This window comes from Papio anubis, chromosome 11, assembly GCF_008728515.1.
Source record: "Papio anubis isolate 15944 chromosome 11, Panubis1.0, whole genome shotgun sequence".
Classification (NCBI taxonomy): Eukaryota; Metazoa; Chordata; class Mammalia; order Primates; family Cercopithecidae; genus Papio; species Papio anubis.
Genome location: NC_044986.1, coordinates 30599404 through 30617602, shown reverse-complemented (window position 1 = coordinate 30617602; position 18199 = coordinate 30599404). Strand labels below are relative to the sequence as shown.

The 18199-nt window shown below is 50.9% G+C and overlaps 1 protein-coding gene and 1 long non-coding RNA gene across 3 annotated transcripts; one reads left to right on the top strand and one right to left on the bottom strand.

The window, feature by feature from the left end:
• Positions 1-2755: 2755 nt before the first annotated feature.
• On the top strand, positions 2756-14746 carry LOC103887699. Of its 2 annotated transcripts, none has more exons than XR_004176907.1 (3): positions 2756-2978; positions 10776-11606; positions 14257-14746. It is a non-coding gene; the product is annotated as an uncharacterized LOC103887699 (long non-coding RNA). The 2 variants fall into 2 exon arrangements; XR_651922.3 differs by lacking the exon at positions 2756-2978 and having other exon boundaries at positions 10808-10918; positions 11569-11606.
• LOC101026704 (steroid 17-alpha-hydroxylase/17,20 lyase) lies at positions 10506-17895 on the bottom strand. The gene is made up of 8 exons (XM_003904194.5): positions 17277-17895; positions 15385-15523; positions 14916-15145; positions 14188-14274; positions 12959-13174; positions 12477-12646; positions 11479-11582; positions 10506-10957 (listed from the first exon to the last, which is right to left on the bottom strand). Exons 1-8 carry the CDS (start codon positions 17571-17573, stop codon positions 10674-10676), a joined length of 1527 nt encoding a protein of 508 aa, XP_003904243.1. The 5' UTR covers positions 17574-17895; the 3' UTR covers positions 10506-10673.
• Between the last annotated feature and the right edge of the window lie 304 nt (positions 17896-18199).

The window sequence follows — 18199 nt, the reverse complement described above, 5'->3', positions numbered from 1 at the left end:
GTTCCTGTTTTCAGCCAGGGGCGAAAACCAAGGTTTGACTCAGAAAAGGAGGGAGAAGTGGGTTTGGTTGGTAGCTTCTTGCTGAATCTGCTGGGAAGGGTTGTGGGTCTTGGGAGGATTTGGGTTCTGGCCTGGGGGCAAGAGTGGCCTCACTGAACAGCTGAGCCTTTATTGAGCACCTAGCAGGTGCCAAGGCATGAGAATGCAAAGATGCCTTAGGACTGGACAGAGTCTTGCTCTGTCGCCCAGGCTGGAGTGCAGTGGCGCGATCTCGGCTCACTATAACCTCCGCCTCCCGGGTTCAAGTGATTCTCCTGTCTTAGCCTCCTGAGTAACTGGGATTACAGATGTGCACCATCACGCCTGGCTAATTTTTGTATTTTGGGTAGAGACGGGGTTTCACTATGTTGGCCAGGCTGGTCTCGAACTCCTGACCTCAAGTGATCTGCCTGTCTCAGCCTCCCAAAGTGCTGGGATTACAGGTGTGGAGCCACCATGCCTGGCCCTGGCTCCTCTTTAGAAGACCTAATGGTGTTCTCGAGAGGAAGGAAGGCACATTGGCAGTTTTAGTACCATGTAGAAAGCGCCACAAAGCATGTGTGCACAGAGGAGAATTTAGTCAAACTAGGGGATCAAGGCAGGTTTCCTGGAGGAGATACCTCTAAATTGAGTTTGTCAGGTGAAGAAAGGTGCAAGGGAATTCTAGGCAAATGTTTTTTCTGCAGACTATTGAATGTCTACTATGTGCCTGGTGCTGAAAAGCACAAAAAAGCATGGGAGGCCTACAATAGGAGACTGCATGGCATGTAGAAAGCTGCGAGCAATTTATCGCCGCATTCTGGGAAGTAGCAAAAGATCAAACTGGAGAGAGAAGCAGGTCATATATTTTAATATTTATTTATTTATTTATTTAGGGATGGGGTCTTGCTCTGTCACCCAGGCTGGAGTACAGTGGTACAATCTCGGCTTACGGCAACCTCCGCCTCCCAGGTTGAAGTGATTCTCCTGTCTCAGCCTCCCGAGTAGCTGGGATTACAGGTGCACACCACCATGCCTGGCTAATTTTCATATTTTTAGTAGAGATGGGGTTTTGCCATGTTGCCCAGGCTGGTCTCGAACTCCTGAGCTCAAATGACCCTTCTGCCTCAGTCTCCCAAAGTGCCAGGATTACAGGCATGAACCACTGCACCTAGCAAAATATTTTAATTTAATTTGTCTTTATTGTTTTGTTTTAATTTGTCTTTATTGTTTTGTTGGTTGATTGTTTCCACAATGTCGGTCTTGTGTGAGCATCTTAGCTACATTAAAAAAAAAAAAAAAAAAAAAAAATTAGCCTCAAGCTGGGCACGGTGGCTCACGCCTATAATCCCAGCACTTTGGGAGGCTGAGGCGGGCGGATCACCTGAGGTTGGGAGTTCTACCCTGTCTCTACTAAAAATACAAAATTAGCTGGGCGTAGTGGCGCATGCCTGTAATCCCAGCTACTCAGGAGGCTGAGGCAGGAGAATCGCTTGTACCCGGGGGGCTCAGGTTGCAGTGAGCTGAGATCATGCCATTGTACTCCAGCCTGGGTAACAAGAGCAAAACTCCATCTCAAAAAAATAAAAAAATGTAGCCTCAAAACAGGTCTCTGAGGTAGACTGCAATTATTCCTGCTTTATTAATGGGATTGTGGCATCCAGAGGACTTAACTAACTTTACAAGATCACAAAACTAATAAGTGGCAGAGCTAGGATTTGAAGCCAGGTCTGTTGGCTCCAAGGCAAATGTAATAACCAGAAGGCTGGGCAGTGAAGAGCTGTAATGTAGGTGCTCACAAGCCACATGAAGAACTTGTGACTTCTTCCTCTCTCTCTTCTCTTTTGGCCCAGGCTGGAGTGCAGTGGCACAATCTCAGCTCACTGCAGCCTCGACTTCCCAGGCTCAAGTGATCCTCCCACTTCATCCTCCCCAACTAGCTGAGACTACAGGTGTACACTGTCATGCCCAGCTAATTTTTGTATTTTTTGTAGAGACAGGGTTTTGCCATATTGCCTACGCTGCTCTTGAACTCCTGGGCTCAAGCAATCCACCTGCCTTGGCCTCCCAAAGTGCTGGGATTCCAGGCATGAGCCTTATAATTTCTTTTCAAAGGTGAGGGAGAACTAGCGAATGATACATTGAGCCAAGAGTAACATGGTGAAAAATGAAACAGACACCATTTCCTCAGGAGCTACCCTATCTCCTCTTGCTCCAGGGGGCAGACCCCCCGACACCCAGCCAGGCTTCACCTACAAGAGCCCCTCAGTGCTAAAATGGCGTCACCCCGGGACAGGTGACGCTGCTTGCCACCAGTAGTCAGACCAATGTCAACTTCCAGAGAGGGGGTAACCCCTTGGAAACATTGTAAAATTCTCAGGAGTTACAGTTTGGATCTTGTCTCTTTTCCTTGAAAGAGTGTTTTTGCTCTTCCTCCAAGGGGATGAAAGTAGAACCTTCTGTGTTTGTGAGGGGAGAAGAGGATTTTTGTTTGACCTGAAATTTCTCCTCACTCTGTTTTGTTTGTTTTTGGCTTTTTTTTTTTTTTTTTTCCTTTGAGACAGAGTTTCGCTCTTGTCACCCAGGCTGGAGTGCAGTAGCACAATCTCAATCTCCGCCTCCTGGGTTCAAGTGATTCTCCTGTCTCAGCCTCTCAAGTAGCTGGGATTATAGGTGCCCGCCACCACACCCGCCTAATTTTTTGTATTTTTAGTAGAGATGAGGTTTCGCCATGTTGGGCAGGCTGGTCTTGAACTCCTGCCCTCAGGTGATCCACCCGCCTCGGCCTCCCAAAGTGCTGGGATTACAGGCGTGAGCCACCGCGCCTGGCCTCTCCTCACTTTGTTATAAGCCTGTTCCTCACCATAGCTTCAGATACCCTTCATTTCATGTTTTCTCACCAAGAAGTCTCAAGAAACCCAGTCCCATGGAAACTGTGACAGAACACCTGTGCTGGAGCCGTGAGTTTGTCTTTGGGTTCTCCACCCGCTGCCCGGCAGTCCGTCAGCCCTGGCCCTGTGGGGACGGAGCAGGCAGGCAGCAGGCCAGGGGCTGTAGTTGGCCCTCCGGGGACAGAGCAGGGAGGGTGGGTTCCCCAGGGTTCCATCCTGTGGAGGAATTCATCTGCACACACCTGCTCCCCCTCCTGACCAAACTGGTGGCTTTTGGGAAGATTTGTATAAAACCCTGAGAAGGACTCATTTCTTGGGTTTGGATATAGACAACGATGAGAAACCCAATATTTATCAAGGCACTAAATGTATTTCATAGGTTCACATTTCATCCTCACAGTAACGCTATGACACAAACATCCCAGTTCCCCCCCCCCCCCCCCCGCCATATTACAGCTGGGAAAACCGAGGCTTAAGGCCACATAAGGTGTCCATGGCCACTCAGTCTGTAAATGACATCACCAGGAGGATCTGTCTCTGCAACCTGACTTTAAGTCATCTGTATTCCCATCTGTGTGGGACTCTCCTGCCCACATGCTCCTTTCTGCCTCTCATCCGCACCAGAGCCTCAGAAGATGGGCTGCACAGGTGCTAGGTTCCCCCACATTATCCATGGGGAAACTGAGGCTCAGGAAGTTAGTGATGGGCCTAAGATTCAGGACCAGGAAACGGGAGCCGGGACCGAGCCCCTGGGTGGTCTGGATCTAATTCATCCATTGCACTTCCCACCCCACTGCACGGCCTCTGTGACTGGATCCACACCCTCCAGAGAGGGGCGCTAACATCTCTGAGTGTGACTGCAGAGAGGGCTCCTCATTTGCTTCAGGTTTTGTGGCCACCCAAGGCTGATAGAACATTCATTCACTCTCACCCTCCCACAATAGGGAAGGATTTCCCCTCCCATCAGCAGGGAGACTCAGGGGAACTGCTTTTCTTCCTTTTTTCTTTTCCTTTTTTTTTTTTTTTTTTTTTGAGACAAAGTCTTGCTCTGTCACCCAGGCTGGAGTGCAGTGGCACACTCACTGCCAGCCTCGACCTCCTGGGTTCAATGTGATCCTCCCACTTCAGGCTCCCAAATAACTGGGACCAGCTGGGACCACAGGTGCATGCCACCACACCTGGCTAATTTTTTGTATTTTTTTTGTAGCGATGGGGTTTTACCATGTTGCCCAGCTGGTCTGGAACTCCAGAGCTCAAGAGATTCACCCACCTTGACTTCCCAAAGTGGTGGGATTACAAAGTGCTGGTGTGGTGAGCCACCGCCCCCAGCCCAGGAACTCCTTCTCAGTTTTTGTTTGTCTGTTTTGAGACGGAGTCTTGTTCTGTCGCCCAGGCTGGAGTGCAGTGGCACAATCTCAGCTCACTGCAACCTTCACCTCCCGGGTTCTAGTGATTCTCCTTCCTCAGCCTCCCAAGTAGCTGGGACTACAGGTGCACACCACCACGCCCGGCTAATTTTTGTATTTTTAGTAGAGACGAGGTTTCACCAAGTTGGCCAAGCTTGTCTTGAACTCCTGACCTCAGGTGATCCACCTGCCTCAGCCTCCCAAAGTGCTGAGATTACAGGCATGAGCCACTTAGCCCAGCCAGTAACTGCTTTTCTTTAAGACAAGAGTGGCCCATTTTTCCTGGGAGGGTTGGCTCTTAATAGCTCACTAGAACTGATTATTAAATTTTCAGGAATTTTATGAGCTGTTTATATGAAGCAACCAATTTAAAAAACTTGGCCGGGAGCAGTGGCTCAAGCCTGTAATCCCAGCACTTTGGGAGGCCGAGACGGGCGGATCACGAGGTCAGGAGATCAAGACCATCCTGGCTAACACGGTGAAACCCCGTCTCTACTAAAAAAAAAAAATACGAAAAACTAGCCATTGCAAAACCTAGGAGTTAACATCCCTTTTTGTGGCAACGACCTGATGACCTGGAAGTTACCACCCTCATCCTGGAAATCTCTGCATAATCCACCCCTTAATTTACATATAATTAAAAGCAGATCTCCATATGAGTGCAGCCCTGTCTCTGTGTTGCTGTTCTGGGCACACTTCCATGAGTAGCTCTGCTCCACGAGGAGCAGCACCTCTACTGCTCTGTGCACTGCTGCTTGCTGGCTACCACCATCAGCTTGCCCTGGAATTCTTTCTGGGTGAAGCCGAGAACCCTCCTGGGCTAAGCCCCAGTTTTAGGGCTTGCCTGTCCTGCATCACTCTTGTTTGTCTAACATTCTATTTGTCAGGTGCTGATATGCAGGATAAAGAACATGAGAAGGCTCAGCCTTGAACTCCAGAGGTACAGGAGGTGGACAGTGTCCCTGGGGGGCCCCACTCATTTCAAGCCCAGGCAGATGCTCAGATATCAAGGTTTAGTTTAGGTTCAGTACCAAGGAACAGAAGCTGAGTGCTAAAGAGGGATAGTCATGGTAGACTCATGAGTCATAAAAAAATGTATTTGAGCCTCAAGGTGGGTGGATTTAGATCAGTAGTGAAAAGCCCTTCCAGACAGGGGAGAGCAGTTTGGGCAGGAGTCAAAGTTCATAAAGTCATTTTCTAAACGGTCACTCACCTTTCCTGAAAGGTACTCTCCCGGCCAAACATCCCGAGAGCCCTTCGGCATGACCACAGGGGACAGGTGGGAAAGCATGGCTGGCTCCTCACCATGCACCACTGAAATCTTGAGTTCTGGTCCCAGCCCTGCTGCTAAGTAGCTGTGTGATCTGGGGCAAGTCATAGCCTATCCCCAGCCTCCACAATGGCCCTCAGTTTCTTTATCTTCAAAATGAAGGTTTAGACAGGACACAGTGGCTCACATCTGTAATCCCAGAAATTTGGGAGGTCAAGATAGAAGGATCACTAGGGGCCATGAGTTTGAGACCAGCCTGGGCAACATAAAAAGATCCCCATCTCTTCAAAAAACTTAAAAATTAGCCAGAGTGGTGGCACACACCTGTAGTCTAGCTACCCTGGGGGCTGAGTCTGGAAGATCTCTTGAGCCCAGGAGTTCTAGACTGCAGTGAGCCATGATTGCACCACTGCACTCCAGCCTGGGTGACAGAGTGAGACCCTGTCTCAAAAAAAAATGAAGTCCATAGGAGAGTCTGTGGGCAGCTGCCCCCAGCCCCCATCACAAGCAGCCTGGGAGAGATGCTGACACCACAGCAAGCCCAAGGGAAAGGTTATACTGGAGGTTGTCCCCTTCCCTCTCCTGGTTCCTCTGCCACCATCAGCTGGGTGCTGGATTGAGTCAAGCTATCCTCAGCTCAAAGCAGAGGGGAATAAGATTGGCTGGAGGAAAGTTAAGTATTTCAGATTTGCTCAGAATTTGAAAGGCTTATTTATTTATTATTATTATTTTTGAGACGGCATCTCTCTCGCTCTGTCACCCAACTGCAGTGCAGTGGCACAACCTCAGCTCATTGCAACCTCCACCTCCTGGGTTCAAGTGGCTCTCCCATCTCAGCCTCCTGAGTAGCTGGAACTACAGGTGTGCACCACCATGCCCAGCTAGAGATGGGGTTTCACCATGTTGGCCAGGCTGGTCTCAAACTCCTGAGCTCAAGTGATCTGTCCACCTTGGCCTCCCATAGTGTTGGGATTACAGGTGTGAGCCACTGTGCTTGGCCTGAAAGGCATTTTGTAGACTAGTGATGAACAGATAAGCAATTAGCAGAAGGTCTGTGTTCTCTGTGGAAGTGGTGGGTGAGTTTAACTGGGATAGAAAACATCCCAAGTTTGCAAGAATCTCATACAATGTCACTTGAGAACTCTGGGGCGGGGGGCGTGGGGGGCGGTGCACGTCAGTGTGTACAAGATTCACCTGGATAGCCCGGAAAATGCAGATTTCCAGGCCCTGCTCCCAGAGTGTACTCAATGCATGAAAGATAGGGACCAGAGTCTATGTTTTTAAGTAAGTTTCTCAGATGAGTCTGGCTCAAGGGGTCTGTGAGCCACACTTTGACAGATACTGACCTGGTGCGTATTACATCTATCTATATCTGTTTGTCTGTCTGTAGGTTCCCATGTATCTTCATCTCTGTCTCTCTCTCTCACTCTCCCACCCACACACATATCCACTCTTTCATTCTCCAACTATTGAACCAGAACGTTGAATGGCAGGAAAATGAAAGACTAATCCTTCTTCTTCTTTCTTTCTTTTTCTTTAGAGATTGGGTGTTGCTCTAGGATGCAGTGCAGTGGCGTGATCTCAGATCACTGCAGCCTCGGCCTCCTGGGGTCCAGCAATCCTCCCACCTCAGCCTCCTGAGTAGCTGAGACTACAGGTGTGCCACTATGCCTGGGTAATTTTTTTTTATTTTTTATTTTTCTAGAAACAGGGTCTCACTGTTGCCCAGGCTGCTCTCAAACTCCTGGGCTCAAGGGATCCTCCTGCCTAGGTCCCCCAAAGTGCTAGAATTCCAGGCATGAGCCACCACACCTGGCCTTCTACAGGCTCTTTAGCAAAGTCTCAGGGTAGGTGGCAGATGAAGGCCAAGACCGAGTTAGGGGATAGTAGGGAATGGTCCACTGCCACCTGATTAACAAAGCTCTTTATAAGGAAGAAGGTAGTGCTGTAATTGAAAACTGTGTCTCGCTCCCTATAGGGACTTCTCTCTAAGACTAAGCGAGGCAGGGGATCAGCCATGCTCTGCTGAGGTCCTTCTCTCTAGTCAGAGGGGAAGGACTGGGTTGTTGATGATCTGACCCTGGTCTGGCTGGCACCAGGGAGTTGGGGATGGGGCCTCTCTCTAGGCTAAAAGGGCCAGTTTATTCCGGGATGTCTCAGGACATTCATGTGCGACCGGCCAATGACCAAGGTTTAAATATACCGGTTTCAAGATATAAAGGAGTCAGGGCTCCATTTTCTTTTTTTTTTTTTTTTTTTTGAGACGGAGTCTCGCTCTGTCGCCAAGGCTGGAGTGCAGTGGCCAGATCTCAGCTCACTGCAAGCTCCGCCTTCCGGGTTCCTGCCATTCTCCTGCCTCAGCCTCCCGGGTAGCTGGGACTACAGGCGCCCGCCACCTCGCCCGGCTAGTTTTTTGTCTTTTTTGGTAGAGACGGGGTTTCACCGTGTTAGCCAGGCTGGTCTTGATCTCCTGACCTCGTGATCCGCCCGTCTCGGCCTCCCAAAGTGTTGGGATTGAGCCACCGCACCCGGCCAGGGCTCCATTTTCTAATGAGGAAGCTTTTACAGACTTCCTGGGGTTTTTGAGTGGGGAGAAGGAGGCGGAACCCACGCGCTGCTCAGAAGACAGCTGTAGAAGCCCTTACCTGGCAGTGTTTACTCCAGGGAAGGATGAGGAAAGGGGGACACGTCAGTCTTGGTCTTTGCAGACCAAGACAGAGGGATGGCAATGGCAGGTCCAGTCTGTGGGTCACATACACTCCCCCAAGATCAAACCTGTGAGGTAACATGCAGTGAAACCTGTTTGGATCAAAACAAGCAACATTTTTGCCCCACTTTCTTTTTTTTTTCTTTTCTTTTTTTTTTTGAGACGGAGTCTCACTCTGTTGTCCAGGCTGGAGTGCAGTGGTGCAATCTCGGCTCGTTGCAAGCTCTGCGTCCTGGGTTCACGCCATTCTCTTGCCTCAGCCTCGCAAGTAGCTGGGACTACAGGTGCCCATCACGCCCTGCTAATTTTTTTGTATTTTTAGTAGAGACGGGGTTTCACCGTGTTAGCCAGGATGGTATCGATCTCCTAACCTCATGATCCACCTGCCTCAGCCTCCCAAAGTGCTGGGATTACAGGCGTAAGCCACCATGCCCGGCCTGCCCTACTTTCAAAATATAAACTTAGGCCAGGCTTGGTGGCTCACACCTGTAATTCCAGCACTTTGGGAGGCTGATGTGGGATCATTTGAGGTCAGGAGTTCGAGACCAGCCTGGACAACATGGCAAAAGCCCATCTCTACTAAAAATACAAAAATTAGCCAGGCATGGTGGCAGGTGCCTGTAATCCAGCTACTTGGGAGGCTGAGGCAGCAGAATGGCTTAAGGGAGGTGGAGGCTGTCGTGAGCTGAGATCGTGCCACTGCAGTCCAGCCTGGGCAACAGAGCAAGAGTCTGTCTCAAAAAAAAAAAACAAAAACAAAAAACAAACACACACACACGGAAAACAAAACATAAACTCAATCCTACCACTTCTCACTGTTTCCACTGCTGTAGCCATGGTTTAACTCATCAACATCTGGTTTTCCTGGACCAGCACAACAGCCTCCTTCCTAACTGTTCTCCCTGCTCCCACTCCCATCCCTTAGCAGGACATTCTCCACACAGCAACTACGGTGATCTTTTATAAATACAAAGCAGCCAGGCACAGTGGCTCATGCCTATAATCCAAACACTTTGGGAGGCTGAGGTGGGAGAAGCGCTTGAGCTTAGGAGTTTGAGACCAGCCTAGAAAACACAGCGAGACCCCATCTCTACAAAAAGTAAAACATTAGCCAGGTGTGGTGATGTGCGCCTGTAGTCCCAGTTACTCGGGATGCTGAGGTAGGAGGATTACTTGAGCCTGGGAGGTTGAAGCTGCAGTGAGCCATGATTGTGCCACTGCAATCAGCCTGGGCAACAGAGTAACTGAGGAAGCTTTTACAGACTTCCTGGGGTTTTTGAGTGGGGAGGAGGCGGAACCCACGCGCTGCTGCAGAAGACAGCTGTAGAAGCCCTTACCTGGCAGTGTTTACCCCAGGGAAGGATGAGGTCACTCAAAAAATAAAACAAAACAAACAACCCCCCCCCAAAACAAAACAAAAAACAGGCTGGGGGCAGTGGCTCAAGTCTATAATCCCAGCACTTTGGGAGGCTGAGATGGGTGGATCACCTGAGATCAGGAGTTCGAGACCAGCCTGACCAACATGGCAAAACCTTGTCTCTACTAAGAATACAAAATTAGCCGGGCGTGGTGGCACACGCCTGTAATCCCAGCTATTCGGGAGGCTGAGGCAGGAGAATCACTTGAACTCAGGAGGCAGGGTTTGCAGTGAGCCAAGATCGCGCCATTGCACTCCAGCCTGGGCAACAAGAGCAAAACTCCATCTCAAACAAAAACAAAAACAAAAAAAATAGATTGTTCCACTTACATACTTAAAATCCTCCAGTGACTTCCTGTCATAATTAGAATAAAACCCAACCTCCCTCCTGGCCTCCTGTAATCCCAGCTACAGTGGGAATGGACCACTATGTCCCACTTTGACCTCATCAGGGCCCACTCTCCCCTTCACTGGCCATGCTGACGTCTCCCAGCTGGAGGCCTTTTCACCTGCTTCTCTCTAAGCATGCAACACTTTTCCTGACCCCTTGTTCAAAGTAGCCATCCACTGCCTCTGCCATTTTCTCATGACATCACACAAATTGTGATTGACTTCAAAGCACTTATGAGTCTCTGAACTTATTCACGTGTTAGCCTTCACTAGAATGTAAGCTTCAGAGACCATGGAGCTCGAGTGTCCTGAGACAGTGAATGACACATAATAGGTGCTCAATAAAATCTGTGTTGAAAGAATGAGTGAGCAAATGAATACATAAATGAACTACTCAGGGACCTTATGGAAAACAAAAAAACTTTATGCACATCACTGGCATTGCCACAGGCTGAAAAAGAAGGCGGAGTGGGCTGGGAGCAGGGAAGAATGGCGGAGAACGGGTGGGGGGTTGCATCTCTAAATCGGTGTTGTGGGGCCACACAGGGTGGACGGGGGCTGTGAGTTACAGCCTTTAGGTGCTACCCTCAGCCTGGGCTTCCCTCCAGGCCTGGCGCACCTTGATCTTCACTTTGAAAGAGTCGATCAGAAAGACCACCTTTGGGTTGCCTTCCAGGGAGGGCAGCTGCCCATCATCTGGCACCTCCAGGTCGAACCTCTGCAGCAGCCAGGCCATGATGAGGAAGAGCTCCTGGCGGGCCAGGATCTCACCTATACAGGAGCGAGGTCCTGCTCCGAAGGGCAAGTAGCTTAATGATGGTGAGATGAGCTGGGTCCCCGCTGGATTCAAGAAACGCTCTGCAGGCAAGGAGTGGCATCAGCCAGGGGCTAGGGCAGGAGGGAGGAGAGGCATGGTTCTGCCCTGGCTGAGGGGGAGACATGGCCCTGCCCAGGGAACCCCCATCTGAGGATGTAGCCTTATTGTGGGGGAACCCCCGCCTGGGGAGAGATACAGCCCTGCTCTCAGGTAGCCCTTAATGACACGGAGGAAATGAAATATTCAGGAAAGATGGAAAAGAGGTGGAATTAACCTATGAAAATACCACCACCCAAGGGGAGAAGGGACAGACTTAATGGCAAACAGAGGCGTAGAGGGCTTCTTGGAGGGTGAATTTGCAGTTGGTTGGAAGAGTGTGGGAAACCCAGCTGTGAAGAGTTTGGGTAAGTCTATGGCAGGATGAGGGTGTCAACAGGTATGTACTGTTGGGGCCAAGAGCTTTCTAGTAGCAAGCCTGGCAGAGGTGAAGGGGTACTGGGGTGGTGGAGCAGAGTCCAGGCTGGCTGTGCGGCCCAGGATGCAGGACAGGACAGGGACTCACCAGGCATGAACTGGTCCGGCTGGTGCCACTCCTTCTCATTGTGATGCAGCGCCCACAGATTGATGATAACATGTGTGCCTTTGTCCACAGCAAACTCACCGATGCTGCTCCAGAGAGGAAGAGGAAAAGTGGGTCTGGGACGTTATCCTCCCTTCCTTGCTCAGCCTCATGCCCCCTCATTCCTCCACCGTGGGGAAAGTGCCCTTTACTCCCTCGTTCCCACTCACTCATCTTTTCCTCAGCTTCTGCCAGCTCAAATCTAAATCCAGCCCTTCTCCAGCCCTTCCCTCCTGACAGCTTATGTCTGAACACCTGTGTCTGTGGACTTTGGTGTCTGGCAGTGGATGTGGGTGTGCGTTTGGAGCTGCGGCGCATGTTATGTGCGCGCTGCAGCTGGTTGGAGCATGGAGCTCCCAGTCTTTCATCCCAGACCTCATGTCTCCGAGGGCAGCAGGAAGCTCCTCCGGGAAGTCAGGCAGATCTGTGGATGAGTCAGTGCGTGCATGTAGGTGGTAGAGACATGGAGCCACAGGGCTGAGGGCAGGGTGATTTTTATTTTATTTATGTATTTATTTATTTTGAGACAGAGTCTTGCTCTGTCACCCAGGCTGGAGTGCAGTGGTGCGATCTTGGCTTACTGCAACTTCCGCCTCCCGGGTTCAAGCGATTATCCTGCCTCAGTCTCCCAAGTAGCTGGGACTACAGGCGCATGCCACCGCGCATGGCTAATTTTTGGATTTTTAGTAGAGAAGGGGTTTCACCATATTGGTCAGGCTGGTCTTGAACTCCTGACCTCATGATCCATCTGCCTCGGCCTCCCAAAGTGTTGGAATTACAGGTGTGAGCCACTACGCCCGGCTGGCAGGATGTTTTTAGCAGTTGATGGCTGACTGACTTTAGGTTGGCCAGCAGGGGCCGGGGGTGGGGAGAACCAGGTGGGCTGGCAAGCTGTGTTGAATGCATCATGGGGCTAGATGTCGCTGGGAGGGCAGGCACACCTGGAGTCAACGTTGGCCTTGTGGGGGATGAGCATAGGGGCCACGGGCCTGATGCGAAGCACCTCTCGGATGGTGGCCTCCAGCAGGAGGAGACGGTTACGGTCACTGATGGTTGGTGTGCGGCTGAAACCCACATTCTGGTCAATCTCCTCGTAGAGCTTCTTCTTCACCTGAAGACCACAGTAAGTTGGAGGTGACTAGTGTGTGTAAGTCCAGGAGAAGCAAGGGCTTAGAGAAGAATCCAACTGTGACATCCAGAAAAGCCTGTCCAGTCCCTTCCCAGTAGTGGCTCTGGGGCCCAGGCCCAGCTTCCAGAAGATAGGGCAGCTCTACTCTGGGGTCAAAGCCAACTACTGCTTGGGTAAGGGGCAGGGCAGGCCTAGTCTTCCTGCACAGAAAGCCTGAGGGAATTGGCTCTCCCTCTGTCTGCAGCCCAGAGGTTGGGCTGCCTGGGGTCTGGGATTGATGAGGGGGAAGCACACCTGAGGATTGTGCAGCAGGAAGGCCACGATCCATTTCACCACAGAGGTGGTGGTCTCCACGCCAGCCCCAAAGATGTCCCCTATGGTGGTGAGAATGTGGTTATCTGAAAGCAGCTCTGAGTCTTGATCTGGGCCAGCGTTGCCATTATCTGAATTCATCTTGGCTTGCATCAGTACGTCCAGCATGTTGGTGATAGAGTCGCTGCGGAATTTCTCCTGAGTTGAGTGAGGTTGGGAGACATTAATAAGGAAGGAGCCCCATCTGTGACACTCCTGCCATACTCTGTCCCTGACTAGAGATAACAAGGCTCCTTCCACTTAGAAGCGTAGCGAGTCTGGGCAGGGCCTACGAGCTTGTGGAGGTGGGAGGCAGCCCTGGGCCCTCTTTGAATTTGGTGGAGAGGTTAGGTCTCTTCTAGGATCCTCTTCAATTCGTAATTCCTCACTTTTCCATCCCAACTCCTTAAGTCAGGTTTTTTTTTTTTTTTTTTTGGAGACAATCTTGGTGCAATGCCCAGGCTGGAGTGCAATGGCATGATCTCAGCTCACTACAACCTCTGCTTCCCGGGTTCAAGCAATTCTCCTGTCTCAGCCTCCCGAGCAGGTGGGACTACAGGTACGCACCACCATGCCCAACTAGTTTTTGTATTTTTTTTTTTTTTTTTTTTGGAGAAGGAGTTTCACTCTTGTTACCCAGGCTGGAGTGCAATGGCATGATCTCTGCTCACTGCAACCTCTGCCTCCCGGGTTCAAGTGATTCTCTTGCCTCAGCCTGCCGAGTAGCTGGGATTATAGGTACGCACCACCACACCTGGCTAATTTTGTATTTTTAGTAGAGACGGGGTTTCTCCATGTTGGTCAGGCTGGTCTCGAACTCCCGACTTCAAGTGATCCACCCACCTTGGCTTCCCAAAGTTCTGGGATTACAGGCATGAGCCATCTTGCCTGGCCTAGTTTTTGTATTTTTAGTAGAGACGGGGTTTCAGCATATTGGCCAGGCTGGTCTCGAACTCCTGACCTCAATTGATCTGCCCACTTTGGCCTCCCACAGCGTTGGGATTACAGGCGTGAGCCACCGCACCCGGCCCTTAAGTCAGTTTTTATTGTACACCTACTATGTGCCAGGTTCTACTAGGTTTTGAAGCTCCTGCAGCGTGTAGAATGGACCCCACCCTGCTCTCATAATTACTTTTAGCCTAACTCATATTCTCTTCTGCTGTATCACCTACCTTGTAATTTTCAAATATTTTAGTCAGCAGATCATTTCGTGTTTTAACATGCCTCTTTAATTTTTCCAGAGTTTTGTTGGGGAAAACCTGGGAAGTAAAAAGAAATGTTAAATCCACCCTTCTTCCATTTTGCTTCTCCGGCTGCCAGAGTCTCTCCTGGAGGCAGATCTTAGCTTTCTGTCTCTGGAAGTTCCTACTCCACCCCGGACCTTCAGCCAGAATGGAAGGCAAGAAGGGGACACAGAACGGGGTCATCATGACAACGAAGACAATTCTAAACAGGGGAGGAGGGCGTGGTCTCCACCTCTCCTTCCCCATTCAATCAAACATCAAGCGCTGACTCTGCTGTGTGCCCAGCCCTGAAGACCTGAGCCTGAAGCCTCAGACAAGCTCGCTAAGCCTGCTTCTCACCTGCACAATGGGGATAGTAGAACCGACCTCCATGGGGAATTCAGTGATGAATGCTTATAGAATGCTTTATACTGGCACATGGTCATTGGAAAAGAAATGAAGGTCATTATCTGGAGTACTAAGGTGCATAATTAAAAGGCTAAATCTATCTCTGCAGAGAAATGGCAAAGGTTTTAAGTGGCAGAGGAGGTAGAGGTGGCAGAGATAGGAAAAAGATGGGTCACTGCGGCTGGAGCGGGGTAGTAAAAAGGAAGGAAGACTGGGGACACTGTCAGGGTCTACTAAAACCTGAAGGCAGGGTGTGGCATCATGCTCACCTTCAACCAGGGGAATAGGTCCACCAGGCTCTCCTTGCCCAGGCTGTCTATGATGCCTTCATTGTAATTATGTACTATCTTCAACTCAGGGTCCCCATTCTTGTAGGAGATGTTGAAGCAGATCAAGGAGATGACATTGGTTATCGCCACGAAGACAGGAAAGGAGATGTCTATGGTCTGTCCGTTGTGGGTGGCCAGCATATCACACAATGTACTGATTTCCTGACAAACTGAAGGGAAAGAGGGGCATGAGGGTGGGAAATGGATCAGCGCCGTCACCCCCTCTGTCTACCAGTTGCTCTTAACAGGAGCAGGGGACAGATAGCAGATGGTCACTAGATGGCAGCAGTAGCCAAGAAAAGGCTACATTGCGCTCTAGTCCTAACCCTTATCCCTGCCCAACCCTCCTCTCCCTCCAGCAGTTCCTGTGGGATGCAGCCCTAGCCCCAGGGGCCAGTCTGGCACTCACTGATCTTCTCCAGCTTCTGATCGCCATCCTTGAACAGGGCAAAGGTGGCCATTGCCAGCCTTCGATGCAGCTGCCAATGTGCGCCGTAGTCAGCGAAGGCAATACCCTTACGGTTGTTGGACAGGATGTCTAGAGTTGTCTTTGGAGAGCAAGCGAGGCTATAGGAATCACACACCATCCACCCCACCCTTGCCCGTGCACCTCTGGTCCCTGCTCTCCTTCCTGGGGGAGAAGGCAGGTACCTGGCCTGCTGACTTCCATGGGGCACAGCCCCACTGCACTCCACCATGACTCCAAGGGCTTGGTAGGACAGACCCTGAGGCCTCCTACTCCCAATTCCATCAGAAACACAGTAGATTGGGGAGAGAGAAAGAACTCTTAATTAGAATGCGGCAGCACTGGGCTTCTGTTCACTGACAGGGTGCCCTCTGGGCTTCTTTTTGCTCATCAGTTTCTGACCAGAGGAAGGCAACTCTGGATGGGATAAACTCTCTAAACTATGCCTATCCAGATGGTAGGGAGCAGGCGGGATTGCAGAGGCTGAGGACTGCACAGGTCTCTGCTTTTCCCTGAGCCCTCAGGTGAGCTAAAGGCACAGCTCACCTCACTCGGGTTTACCCTTCCATTGCAAGCCTGCATACCTAGCCACAAGCCCACATTTGGAGAGTACACAGTCTGGACTTGGGCTGAGCCGCTGCCTCCTAGAGGTGCCCCCAAAAGCATAAGGGTCCAAAGCCTCCCTTTTCCATCTCCTGACCCCGAAGATCCCCATGACTAGCCTCCTCCATCTTCTCTGCCCCGGGGAGGAAGCCAGCAGAGGTGGGAGCCAGGTAGTTGGTCAGCAGACCTGGCTGATTGGTCCAAGGAAAAATAGACCAACCCTTGGCTTGATCAAAGCTGACAGGCTGGTGGGGCGCAGTGGCTCATGCCTGTAATCCCAGCGCTTTGAGAGGCTGAGGTGGGGGGATCATGAGGTCAGGAGTTTGAGACCATCCTGGCTAACACGGTGAAACCCCATCTCTACTAAAAATACAAAAAATTAGCTGGCGTGGTGGCATGCTCCTATAGTCCCAGGTACTCGGGAGGCTGAGGCAGGAGAATCACTTGAACCTGGGAGGCAGAGGTTGCAGTGAGCTGAGATTGTGACACTGCACTCCAATCTGGGCGACAGAGAGAGACTCTGTCTCAAAAAAAAAAAAAAAAGCTGAGAGCCTGGGGGCCCTATTGGGGTGTTCAAGAGAGTTCTCAGCAGCAGGGTGCTGGGCTGGGGGCACTGGCAGTGTTTCTGGATGATCAGTACCCCTCCCGGCCGGGGAGCATGACAGCAAGCTCAGTAGGAGGCTCATCAGCAACCCTGAAACGTTATTGTAGATCACTGCCCCTGTGAGCTAGAGCAGCTGGAAATGTCATCAGGAAACCAGCAATCCCAGCCTGCAACAGCAAGGCTACTTCTCCCCAGCAGCTTTCATGGAGGACAGTAATCACTGCCGCCATTTTCCACGAAGAGTAACATGAATCCTGGTTGTATAAGGGGCACTTACTGTGCTGGGTGCTAGGCTAAGTGCTGTACATGCACCTGCTCAGTCCATTAGAGAAGTCTAGGCCCAGAGAGATGAGTGGAGTGAGGACTCCTTGACCCCTCAGACCACTGCGGTCTTCCCATCCCACCTCCTGGGCAGCCTGGTAGAGGAGACTTTCCTTTAATTCTTCCTGCCTCATTTAGAGGCTGGGTGGGGGTCTGAAGGTTCACTCCCTTCACATCACCCCACTAGTCTACTTTGGGAAGAATTACAGGTTGTTGGAGCTGGAAGCACCATTCTAGGCATGGTCTGAAGACCTGAACAATCGCAGGGGGTGGTGAAGGGGGCAGGGAGGAGATAGACACCACTTACCACTTGAGGCCGCCCAGAGAAGTCCTTGCCCTTCTTAATAAGCACCTCCTTGGCCAGCTGGTGGTGGCCAACAATCACTGTAGTCTTGGTGCCCATACGAACGGAATAGATGGGGCCATATTTTTTCTGCAGCTTGAAAAAGTTGTTATGCATATGGCCATGTCTGGGGAGGAATGGCAGGCTGCCCACCAGGGGCAGGGACAGGAGGCTCTTAGGATACTTGGCACCAGGGCACCTTCTCTTGGGCCAAAATAAATAGGCTAGGGTGAGCAGCAAGAGAGCCACAAGCTCCCACATGGTGGCTGGGTGTCAGCAGGCAAGATAGACAGTGGTGGAGTAGAAGAGCCGTGGCAACTCTAGGGTACAAGGAGGCCTTTTAAAGGGCTACCCTGATCTTCACCTTGACTTTGTGTTATCTCTTGCCTTGTGCAAAGATTATCTTGGAGCCCAGCCAGGCCTGAGCTCATTTCCAGAAGGGAGAGAAGCAGGAGTGAAGGTCTCCTCAAGGGCTGGCTCAACTCCAGGGCAAACCTCCGGAGGAGGAGCTAGGTAAGGGAGGTCAGTTGATCCCCCTCTGAGGAGCTCCCCATGCTTGAATGACCCCAGAGTGCAAATGGTATCTGGGCTCAGGAATCAAGGCTTGAAACTTTCCATGTTGCAAAATCAAAATCACTGGACAGATGACAGAGTCAGGAGGGTCACGAGTAGCAGGGACTGTCAAAGGTCTTTTATGTGTTTTTTTTTTTTTGAGACAGAGTCTTGCTCTGTCACCAGGCTGGTGTGCAGTGGCGTGACTGTCCATCCAGCCCTGGCCCTCAAGGCCATGTGGTTTTGGCAGCAATAAGGGGTGTGGGGTAATGGCCCCCAAAATAAAAATGTTATATGTGTGTATGGGAACAAAAGGGGTGCAAAGCTGTGGGGAG